This window comes from Daphnia pulicaria, chromosome 11 (genome assembly GCF_021234035.1).
Source record: "Daphnia pulicaria isolate SC F1-1A chromosome 11, SC_F0-13Bv2, whole genome shotgun sequence".
NCBI classification, from domain to species: domain Eukaryota; kingdom Metazoa; phylum Arthropoda; class Branchiopoda; order Diplostraca; family Daphniidae; genus Daphnia; species Daphnia pulicaria.
Window position 1 is genome coordinate 3,785,405 of NC_060923.1, and position 11,105 is coordinate 3,796,509.

An 11,105-nucleotide genomic window follows, 5' to 3' on the forward strand; every position below is an offset into this window, starting at 1 on the left:
CTTCAAAATGAATCATTGAGTCATCATCAAGGCCATATTCAGGATAAACATCCCCTGACTTCAGTTCCAGACTTTCAACAGCCAGCTCAAAATATTGTTGCATCTCCACAAGTGGATGATTTTATTCCAGCAAGTAGTTCTACTCCAAATGTCATGGCAAAGCAAAGAAAATCTTATCCAAATCCACCTTCTATTGCTGTGTCAAATTTGGAATTATTAAAAGAAGAATCAATTGGAGTCCTTGAGAATCACTTGGAACAAGAAAAAGATGTCAAAATTCCAACAACCATCGAACTCAAAACTCCTTTGAGCAGCGTAACGGAAATCCCGGCAGCAAATCCCATTACTACTTACGATGAATCTCAGAAAGGCAGCAACGACGAAGATTTCCGGAAGCTACAACCTATTGAAACAGTTATTAGTGATGAAGTCGCTCAACACGTTTCCCCACATCAATCACCACAAAAAATAAAGCCTTTCTGTTTAGATTCCGAGTCCGATGGTGCTGATGATCCCATATCTGGTCCGCTAAGTGGCAGAAACGTAGGCGACGACGATTCAGACTCATTTTGGAATTGAGCAATTAACGTTTATTTATTTTCCTAATCCCCTTAATATCATTGTATGTAGTTAACTTCCGCAAAATAAATTTTTAAAATATCAAGCACCAACTGTAAGCTTACATAATTAGTTAAAAAAGAAAAAGCGTAGCAATAATGCACTTTGAGAATGCAAAACAGGTTTAACTAGAAAAAATATCTTTCATTAAATTGGCAGCTTCGACTTTGTGAATGGCTGAAACCCCGACAGCAGGAGCTGCCAATACTGGACGACCGGAGTAGCGTAAATTGATACCCACTACGTTACGGAAACGGGGCTCAACAAAATTCCAAGCTCCTCCATTACGGGGCTCCTCTTGACTCCAGATAAATTCTTTAGCGTTTGAATATTTGGTTACTAGTTTCTGGACCTCAAGAGCCGGAAAGGGACACAGTTCTTCCAAACGAATGATAGCCACGTCTTTCACCCCTTTTTCTTGGCGTTGCTGATTCAGTGCGTAGTAATGTTTGCCACTGACGAAGATTACTCGTCGGACATTGGCAGGAGATTCCAAATTGTCATCTAAGACCGATTTAAATGAAGTACCAGGAGCTAGATCTTGCAAGGATGAAACGGCTGCTGGGAAACGGAGAAGTAGTTTTGGGCCAGCGACGATGAGCGGTTTGCGATACGGACGAATAAGTTGTCGGCGAAGTAAGTGAAACATTTGGGCAGGTGTCGTAGGATTAACTACCTAACTCACAAAATATCGGAAAATTTTAGTAGCGTGGTAAATGTTTCATTCACAAAATGAATATACCTGCATATTGATGTCGTCACAGTCAGCAACATCTTCTCGACTATCTGTCAGTTGCAAAAAACGTTCGATTCTACATGTAGAATGCTCAGGTCCAGCACCATCAAACCCATGGGGCAATATCATCACTAGTCCACTTTGGAGCTGCCATTTAGCTATCAAGATTCATCATTATTTTTACATGCAAATAAATACGTTGGAAATTTAATAATTTACTTTCTCCAGATGTCACAAACGTATCGATGATAATTTGAGCTCCTACGTTCGGAAAAATTAGATATTTCGGGAGTTGAAGAGTATAAATTTAAAATAATAATAATTAAAAAAAATTAATACAGACCATTGAAAAAATCTCCGAACTGAGCCTCCCAAATGCACAAGGCGTCCGGACGACCAATGCTATTACCTTAAGAAGTAAACAACCAAAAATTAACAAATGATTTTTCTCCAAATCTGCACGCGTAGAAATACCATATTCGAATGCCAATACGGCTTCTTCCGATAAAATGCTGTTTGCAACCTACCAAAACGACATAGGATGATGTTGACCATACATTTAACATTGAACGTTGTCACGTACCTCCAGATGACCCTGAGTACCATCTGTACTAAGGTCGTTCATAGGAATATAAATTTCGTTCGATTTTTGGTCTACTAGCATGCAATGACGCTGAGAGAACGTTCCACGGCCAACATCCTGCCCACTAATTCGACAGTCGTATCCTGTCATTAAAAGAAACATTTATTTTTAAAAATATTTCACAAACATTTTAACGAATATTTAACAAAAGAACCTTGATAAAGCAGAGAAGCAATCGCCAAGGATTCAGCAGTTGACCAGTCCAAGTTAGTTCCAGCCAAAAGTTTGTTGAGACGGGCGTCTACGTGACCTCTCTTCAAGGTCGGATGGAGCGAAAAATTACTAGGTATGTGAACAGATCTAGCCCCCACCCATCGTAAAACATCGAGATTTACACCAGTGTCCCAGGACGTCACGTCTCCAGTTGCCGTCTGCTGTACCAAACAAGAAATAAACGTAATCGCTTGTGTTTAAGTAACCATTAAATGAAACAACCTTGAGTGATTTCGACTGTTCTTCTCCCACTTGGCTATAGGTCGGTGTTGCTGAGGGGTAGTATGAATCGGCTTCTTTGAAGGCGAAACTCATTTGGTTCGAGTGATTGGTTAACAAGTTTTGGTTAGCTTCTTGATCCATGACTCCTTCCTCAACGAGTCTATAAAATAGAAATTCCAACATGGTTTAGTAATCTTAACCATGCTTATCTTTTTCGCATTTTCATCGTACTTTTGACAGTAGGCTTCGGGGATAGAGCAGCTGCGAGAATGAATGGCTGAATACATGACAGGGTTCGTGAACGTTGGCTCGTCCATTTCATTGTGACCCCATCTGCGATTTAAATATAATTTAATTTAAAGTCTTAAGAACAACAAATAAAATTTCGCTACACCTTCTATAGCATAGCACATCAACGAAAATATCGCGTTGGAAAGTTTTCCTATAATTCCATGCCAATCGAGCGGCACGTACAACTGCTTCGGGATCACCTCCATTTACATGAATAACCGGCACTCCGATAGATTTAGCGACATCACTGCAATAACGAGATGAACGACCACGATCGGCAGGTGTGGTGTATCCAACTTGATTGTTGACAATTAAGTGTAAAGAGCCTCCGACATTGAAATGTGGAACTTGACTAAATGCGAGTGTTTCTTGCACAACTCCTTGACCTACAAAGAAAAAAGATTGAGCAAAAAGATATAAAAAAATCGTTTAAAACAAGGGAAAACCTGAAACGGCAGCATCTCCATGTACCTGCAGGCAAACCACACGATCACCCATATTTCCAGTACCATAGTCACCCTCTTGAATTCTGTTTCAAAGCAAATTAAAATTAAAAATCCATTCAAAAACCGAAATTTTAATATTTACTTTTGTTGTTCAGCGCGAACTCTTCCAGCGGTAAAAGGATTCGCAGCCTCTAAATGAGATGGATTTGGAAGCATGGTTACAGATACAGTTTTCCCATCAAAATTTAATTTGGTGACACTTGTTAAGTGAGACAACACATCTCCGATTCCTAAAAATTAACAAATACAATAAATATCAACTTAGTACTTTTTTAAGAGATTTCAGATTTTACCCTTAGTTCCAGCTGGAAGTTCGTTTCGGCCTTTCATTTTGCTAAACATGAGTTCGTATGGGCAATTTAACATTCCCGTTAGCAGATTTAATCGTCCTGTTTTAATTAAACACATTATGGAGTGAATGATATAATAATACAACATTTTTCATTTTCAAACTTACCGCGATGAGCCATACACATAAACACATGATGTGCATCGAAAGATGCCGCCAATTTGAAAATTTCCCTGTAAAAAGGTATACAGCTCTCCGCGCCTTCACCACCATAACGTTTCACTGTTGGGAATTTAGCTCCAACAAAGTTATCGAAATTTTGAGAAAGTATCATTGCTTCTGCAATTTCCTTCTTGGTTACAGAGTCAACTTCTTGGGAATTTATAGCTTCATATTCATTGACTAGCCACTCTCTTTCTTCAATGGACTCTACATGCATAAATTCAATTCCTGTTGAACTACAATACAATTTTTCCAACTGATCCACAACATCAGAAGTTGAAGCATTGGTTTTCCAGCCATTTAGGAACCCATTAAGATTGTGATCAACATCAGATAATCCATAGAATGATGGGCACAGTTCAGGTACATTTCTGATAGTTAAGATAGTAATTTAAGACAATGCCAATATTTTTGATTTCTTTCAATTGATTACTGTGCTTCATGCAAATTAAGTGGATCAATGGCTGCTTTTAAATGACCATGTCTGCGGTATGCTTCAACTAATCTTAAAAGGTTAGGATTCTGATTTCGAGAAACAAATGTAGAGTTTTCATCAAATACTGAAAGGATACAAAGAGAAACGGTCAATACAAAAATGTAATTGGCAAATTTTGTAAATTGCAACAAGTACTTTACCAGCATTGTTGGATGGATGACTATGAATTTTGGGTTTAAAACCAAAAACTCCCTGCTTACTATGATAATCTCGAAAAGAAGATATAGGGGAAAATAAGTGTTGAAAATATTTAAGATCAATCAATCGCTTATAACTAATTAAATTCGACATTATTTTTCAATCGGACCGTGATTTACGTGTTTGTTTATGGATTTGTTCTGTCTGCTAAACATGGAATTCATTTACCGACTAAGTACTAGAAGTAGTCGTCAGGTGGCACTTTCATTATGTCATCGTTATTCGTTAATAGATGGTGTTGTCTCGACAACAACAACAGCAAATTGTTTCTAAAATTGTACAGTTCTATTCGCATGTGTTTTATGCTTGAAAGTTCATGCAAAGGCATGCTACAATTTTTAAAATGAATAACCATTTGCTCAGGCTGTCTACCATATTTAAGATAAGCAATCAAAGGTGCCCAACGTTGATTGCACGCCATCGATTTGTCCCAATTATGGTGTGTCAAGTTCAACGTTTTCGTCATCTGGGACACAACCGGATCCGACAGATAGAAATGGAGAAATTCACGCCACTTTCTAGTGCGTTCGAAAATTTGAGCTTTAAAAACTTCTGCACTCAAAATGTTCCTGAGAAAAAAGATCAGACTGAGAATATTCTGACAGTGCCAAATGTTCTTACCGTTGGCAGAATGGTCATGTGTCCCTTTCTGGGCTATCTAGTCATCCAAAATGATTACTCAATGGCATTCAATTTGTTTGTTGTTGCAGGAATAACAGACTTGGTATGTTTGTTTGAATAACAATTTGATCACATTTTAATGTTATTCATAAATTTTTTCATGTAGCTTGATGGATGGATAGCAAGAACATTTCCCAGTCAGGCATCATTGGCTGGATCTTTCTTGGATCCTTTGGCTGATAAACTACTTCTAGGAACACTTTTTATTAGCCTTACATACAGTGGACTTATTCCATGTAATATTTACCATCCATTGCAAAAATGTTATTTTGAGGAAGTTGAATATTACCCATTTTTATAGTGTTCAATCATTAATTTCTTTCAGTGCCACTTACCTTACTTATTGTAGCAAGAGATGCTTTACTTGTTGCTGCTGGGTTTTACATACGCTACGTTTCTCTGGAACAACCAGTAAGTTTTGCTATTTTACCGAGTTTTTTTTTTAAATCAATTTTGTTTTGTTTTTTAAATCCATTAAAAGTTCTCGTCTCCCATTTTATAGCGAACTTTGAGTCGGTATTTCGACCCTTCTTTAGCTACTGCACAACTTGCCCCGACCAATATTTCAAAGTTCAACACTGCCATACAGTTATTACTTGTCGCTTGCAGCCTTGCAGTCCCGGCGTTCAATCTTGACGAATCAGTACTTCCATTTTTATGGTAAGATAATTCCCTCATGTATAAGGGAAATCATGAAGTGTGTATTAACACGACCGAAATAATTACAGGTATGTGACAGGAACGACAACCGTCTTATCGGGACTCAGTTACGTGTTTGCTAAAAACACTTATCGCATCATAACGCGATCGCGTGTAAAATGAAACATCACTGATGCAGACAAATATATGTGAATTTAGTGATTCATCCAACATTTTTCCTTAATAAAAATCAACATAGGTGCATCAACAATTACTATACATCGGAGTTTTTGGGGGGTGGTGGTTGGGGTGGTGCGACAAGTCTAGCTACAAACGCTGGTTTGGGTTGCTGCCCAGATTGTTGCTGCTGTTGGGAGAGGGTAGCCATCCGGACACCGCGAATATTGATTGTGCCACCTTGGAAGCCTGCTGGCAAAAGGATGGACTGAGCCCCTTTGACGTTCTGCAAAAGAACGGTTGTGGGTTGATTCGTCGATGACGAGGCTCCAACGTTCAGTCCCGCAATGGCTGATAAAGGTAACTGAACTACCCCCGTTTTGCCTCCACCTTTATGATGGGCATTGGTTAAGGACAGCAAATTTTCTAAGGTTATCACTTGCTGTTGAGTTCCGCCACCGGGCCCCGTCACAACCCTAGCTAGTACCGGCCGGGCTACTCCGGTCGTTGGACTAGATGGCACTGCTTTACGTACACTGGCCATGTTGACAGCGATATTGGGTCTCATCATACGGGTATTAGGGCCCATCTGTCCGGCAATTGACGTTGAGCTCAGATTAATTAGTTTGTTGTTAACCATCACAAGTCTTGGAGCATTGGATGTCGATGGCATAGTCCCACCGCCTGCGGTAGTAGGTGTCGGAGGTCGTATGAGGAAAGTTTGAACAGGAGACGTGACTGAAGAACTAGTTCCAACAACTTGTCGCCCTGCTAACCGCAACGGGCTTCCAGGAAGTCGTGCTCTCACTGTGTTAGTCATAATTCCTGACATCGTAGCAGCAGTAACAGGAATATTTAATCTTATTATGCTCGAAGCCGACGATGTTGGCACTGAGATTGTTGTAGGCGGTACAGTTGGAGCAGCTGCCCGTGGACTCGAAAGCAAAGTTGAATTCGTTGCCTTCGATGTTGGGGATAGAATAACCTGCGCAAACAAATATTTTAGACTTTATGTCTTTTAAAAAAAATTTACTTTTTCGGTACCTGTTTGATAGTTGAGTTTCCGTTGACAAGGGTGGGAGTGCCGATAACTTTCTGTCCGTGAAGAGCCCCTTGCTGCTGGGCAGAAATCTGTAGAGTTCTGGCCAAAAGCGCTGTAGGCAAATTTGCAGGCGCTGCCACCCGTATAGTTTGTATTCCAGTCGACGTTGTAATTTGGAACGTTTGGATGGTGGCCGGGCCAGCCCCAGTACTTGGAGTAATCCCTGTAACAGTTACCGGAGTGGTGATGGTCGGTGTCGAACAAGAAGGTGAAGCAACTACCACTGGCGTTGTTGTTGGTTTGCTGAGGGAAAAGGAAATCATTGTAGAAAAAAAAACAAAAAAAAAAAAACAATAAAGACCAATAAGTTGCAATACCTTATCTCCTGCCGAACTGTTACTATAGATGAATTGTTCAACTTGACTGGAGTGCTTTTCAAAACGGTGACAGGGACTGGGACGGGAGCAGGAATCGAAGGAGGGATTTGAATCTCTGGAACAGAACACGGCTGTGCAGTAGGTGTCGGCAAAATGGGACTCGTGGCTGGAATCGGAACTGACACTGTCGTCTTGGTCATTTTTGCCGAGGCTGGACTAGTCCCAACGCCAGACGATCGACGTTGCTCACTTCGAGGTTTCTTTACTCGACTTGGCATTCCTTGATGTTGTTTGTGGAGTTGTTCTGTTGTTTTTAAAAGAAATTTTTGACTTCGGAAATCAGAAAAACAAACAAGCATATGCTCTTACCGAATTCGGATTCAGATCGATGGCGGTGTAAATAAATCCAAACTTTCCGTGCTGAGTCGTACTTGACGCAAGGATCTGCTTCGTAATGGAGTCGGTCGAGTGCACCACTTACAACAGAATGAAGGGAGGCTTCAGCGCCGGACGCAAGATATTGTGATTCCTTCATTAACTCGCAAATCTCTGCACGTGTGCCTTCTCCGTTAGGCAGCCGCGCTGCAGCATCACGAACCAGCGATAAAAGAGTGACGCAAGCCGGGCGATCAGGAACCATCAAATTATGTCCGCGCACTTTCGTTGATGGTTGGCCAACTCCTTGGCCAGGAGTGTAAACCCCTGGAAACGGATACAAGAAATAATTTTTATGAGATATAATGAGACGAATATGTTGACAGAAATAATAAATCACCTTTAACAGGTCCCACGATACTTTCGTAACCATGCTGCCGAAACGTAAAAGCTTTATGCGGTTGACAGTATCTCAGACGTTCTTGTTCCTATAACGATGGAAAGTATTAATACATATTTGTAATTAATTTGATGAAAAAATAAGTATGGCTTACAATAGAATGATGATTCTTCGTGTAATCAATAAAAAGTTTGGTGAAAGTGAAAACTTACTTGATAAATAGCCTTCTCTTCGGTTGTGCTTGGTTTCACCGTCCATGAAGTAATGGATCGTGGCGGATGAACCACGTCTGCTGAATCAAATAAGCAGGAAGATCCTACGTCTGAAACGTCCTCGCTGAGGTCAAGAGCTGAGCCCAGGTTCATTGTTGGATCTGGTGGCGAACTGAGCATAGAATCGTTTAACTCACTGGTGCCCTCCACATCAAGCTTGCTGTCTAAACTGTTGTCCTGTTGTTGCTGGAGCCATATTCCAGACAGATCTTGCAGGAGAGCATCGCTGTCTCTACCTTGGCCCACCCAAGAGTGCATGGCGGTCAGTTGGCCAAGATCTTGAGACATAGAAACTAGTCCATGTTCTATCAAAAATTCGAGAGCAGATTGCACTAAACTCGTCCATCCATTTGCCCTTTGATGTACCAGCATTAATTGAGAATACCTAACAATTAAGAGAGAAGAAAATGTTAGATTTTGCACTTTACAGTAGAAATATATAATTATTTACCATTCATTCAGAGGGGATATTGGAGAGCTACTCCAGATAACAACAGAGTCCGTGGTCTGCTTCAAGGTTGCTGGAACTTCGTTGTTTATTAGAACTTCGCGCAGAAGCGTGAAGAAACTTGAATGAGTGTCCTGGGTCAGACTAGGAGGCGGAGGAGGGGGAAGAGGTGGTGGTGGCGGTGGTGGTGTAGGACATGGCTCTAGAGGGGAAGGTGTCATCGGACGTGAGGTTTCAACTGGTTCTTGTTTTACTTCAGATTCGCTAATCATTGACATGCTGTTACTTTCCCCTGGTTCGACCACAGTCAGAACTGACTCCGTTCGTTCCGGTCTGTTCTTGACATTCTTCGTCTTGGTCGGTTTCGACACAGGGACTGGGATGGATTTCTTAGCTCTCACTTTCTTTGGTGTATCGGTTTCCGATTCCTGTTCTTCGGAACTACTGCTTGCACTCACCACAGGCTAAGTAAAAATAAATAAGAATTTTAGTAAAAATACGGGCAACTTGAAGACATACTGAATTACTTTATTTCTTTTGGGAGATTCCAGGACTTTCGGAGCAGGAGGCCGTTTGTTTAAAATACACGTGCGAACACGTTGGCCGATATCTTCCAGATTTGTGTCTTTTAGACCTGCATCAAGTGAGAGTTTGCCTTCTCGTTTGGATGAGCGGTGCCGGCTCAACATGATTTTATATGTTTCTTCGTTTACTTCGTAAACATTCTTCGAGCAAGAAACTCGTGACGCTACGTCTAAAACGGGTTTGAAGTCTTCGTTGACACGCCTGGCGTCGCCGGATCTCCTGGAATAGCTGTCCACTAACAACTTACTACCAAATAAATCACTGCTCGGGCCGGGGATTTTGTTGCGGGTTGGCTCATCGTCCAGCGTCTTGTCTAACTTATTTTCCACAACCACAAGATGATTATAGATGTTTTGAGTAAAAGTAGATTGAATAGGTTTGATATCACAGCTCAAAGATCCTTGAATTGAACCTAAGTGACGTCGCTGTTTTTTAGAGAGAGGCGGAGGTGGACCTTCGGGATAGTTATCATCTTCCGAACTGCAGCAATCAATTCCTTTTAATTCGTCAAAGTATCGTTTGCGGACTCGTTCGTCTGTGAGGAAACTATTTGTTTTGGCACCAGCCAATGATTTATTATTGCCCTGTAATGATAGTGCACGAACAGCTTGGCCTTAAAGGGGGGGAAAAAAGGTAAATAACTCTGAAATGAAATTGTTTTTCAAAATACAATTTACCAGGTGGAAGTTGAGAGGCAGCTTCAATTAACTGTTGTCTTGACATGACAACACTCTGAAGTAAATTAAAATAATAATTTCTCTGCTCCCTTTTCACATTCTTTTTCTGAAGTTTTTGGAAGAGGTTCCGTGTTTGAGCAATATCAGGATTGTAGAGGCCACACTCCATTTTTCTGCTGAAGTGTTCAACAGGGTTTCCAAACATGAAATTCTGCTTTGAAAAAAGCATAGCCCATGTTTTCTGCCTTTCAGTTTCCAGGTCAGTCTTAAAGACGGGCAAGTATGAATGTAGGTGTTGCACATCTTCAAGTGTTAAAACTTCTGATAATAATTCAGAGCTAAGCATTTCCGTAAGCACAGATGCATTTTCACATATTTGGGTTGGTAACACAATTGCCTCTCCTTCAATTGAACATGTCTCAAAGAGTGACTGAATGTAGTGAGAATGTTGATTTTGGAAAGGAGAATCAGTTAATCCATTTTCCTGGGCCAAGACATCCATAGATTCATCTTCAAACAGTGGATCCATGACATCACATCAGCAGAAGCTGCAAATAGAAAGTTAAATCCAGTCACTTATTTTGGATTCCTAACCAGTATGATGATTATCATATCACTAAGCATCTGCCGCCGATTATGCACTACCTGTTTTGTGATGAAAACTCCGTATTTGATATTATCACTCTTAAGTTGATTTCAAACAGTCATCAAAATATCCGTGTGTCGGTTTCTACTCGTTCGGTGGAACCTAGTAGTAAATTTTTCTATTGGTATGACTTAATACGTAAACCAAGCGTTTCTTTCCCCAGCCAGTTTCTTTGCACATAGCTTTTTCTATGCGATAAAAGGCTATATGTATTTTCCATTTAACACTTTTTTTGGTAGATCGTTCTGTTGAGCAGTTGGTACTGAAGCCTGCCTGTTGGCTGTTGCCGGATGTTTTTATTAATTTTATTTCGCTCTACAAAATGTATTTATCCATCTTAATTGATACAAAA

The 11,105-nt window shown here is 40.5% G+C and overlaps 3 protein-coding genes across 5 annotated transcripts; 1 reads left to right on the plus strand and 2 right to left on the minus strand.

The window, feature by feature from the left end:
- Positions 1-567: 567 nt before the first annotated feature.
- Positions 568-4,597, minus strand: LOC124315138 (probable 2-oxoglutarate dehydrogenase E1 component DHKTD1, mitochondrial). 2 transcript variants are annotated; one of them, XM_046780587.1, is made up of 16 exons: positions 4,377-4,597; positions 4,174-4,300; positions 3,687-4,111; positions 3,523-3,618; positions 3,312-3,459; positions 3,170-3,252; positions 2,827-3,109; positions 2,664-2,765; positions 2,433-2,592; positions 2,152-2,368; positions 1,938-2,080; positions 1,829-1,877; positions 1,698-1,763; positions 1,574-1,615; positions 1,361-1,512; positions 568-1,294 (listed from the first exon to the last, which is right to left on the minus strand). In XM_046780587.1, exons 1-16 carry the CDS (start codon positions 4,525-4,527, stop codon positions 743-745), a joined length of 2,796 nt encoding a protein of 931 aa, XP_046636543.1. In that variant the 5' UTR covers positions 4,528-4,597; the 3' UTR covers positions 568-742. The 2 variants fall into 2 exon arrangements, with proteins under 2 accessions (XP_046636543.1, XP_046636542.1); XM_046780586.1 differs by having other exon boundaries at positions 2,152-2,371.
- Positions 4,598-4,663: 66 nt separating this feature from the next.
- LOC124315512 (probable cardiolipin synthase (CMP-forming)) lies at positions 4,664-5,980 on the plus strand. Its single transcript, XM_046781245.1, has 5 exons — positions 4,664-5,158; positions 5,222-5,351; positions 5,441-5,526; positions 5,618-5,775; positions 5,844-5,980. The coding sequence occupies exons 1-5, from the start codon at positions 4,751-4,753 to the stop codon at positions 5,935-5,937; spliced, it is 876 nt and encodes a 291-aa protein (XP_046637201.1). The 5' UTR covers positions 4,664-4,750; the 3' UTR covers positions 5,938-5,980.
- LOC124315106 (nuclear factor related to kappa-B-binding protein-like) lies at positions 5,797-11,020 on the minus strand. 2 transcript variants are annotated; one of them, XM_046780500.1, is made up of 10 exons: positions 10,753-11,020; positions 10,108-10,655; positions 9,373-10,043; positions 8,849-9,309; positions 8,338-8,782; positions 8,126-8,213; positions 7,720-8,052; positions 7,351-7,654; positions 6,976-7,276; positions 5,797-6,916 (listed from the first exon to the last, which is right to left on the minus strand). In XM_046780500.1, exons 2-10 carry the CDS (start codon positions 10,634-10,636, stop codon positions 6,029-6,031), a joined length of 4,020 nt encoding a protein of 1,339 aa, XP_046636456.1. In that variant the 5' UTR covers positions 10,637-10,655; positions 10,753-11,020; the 3' UTR covers positions 5,797-6,028. The 2 variants fall into 2 exon arrangements, with proteins under 2 accessions (XP_046636456.1, XP_046636457.1); XM_046780501.1 differs by having other exon boundaries at positions 10,717-11,020.
- Between the last annotated feature and the right edge of the window lie 85 nt (positions 11,021-11,105).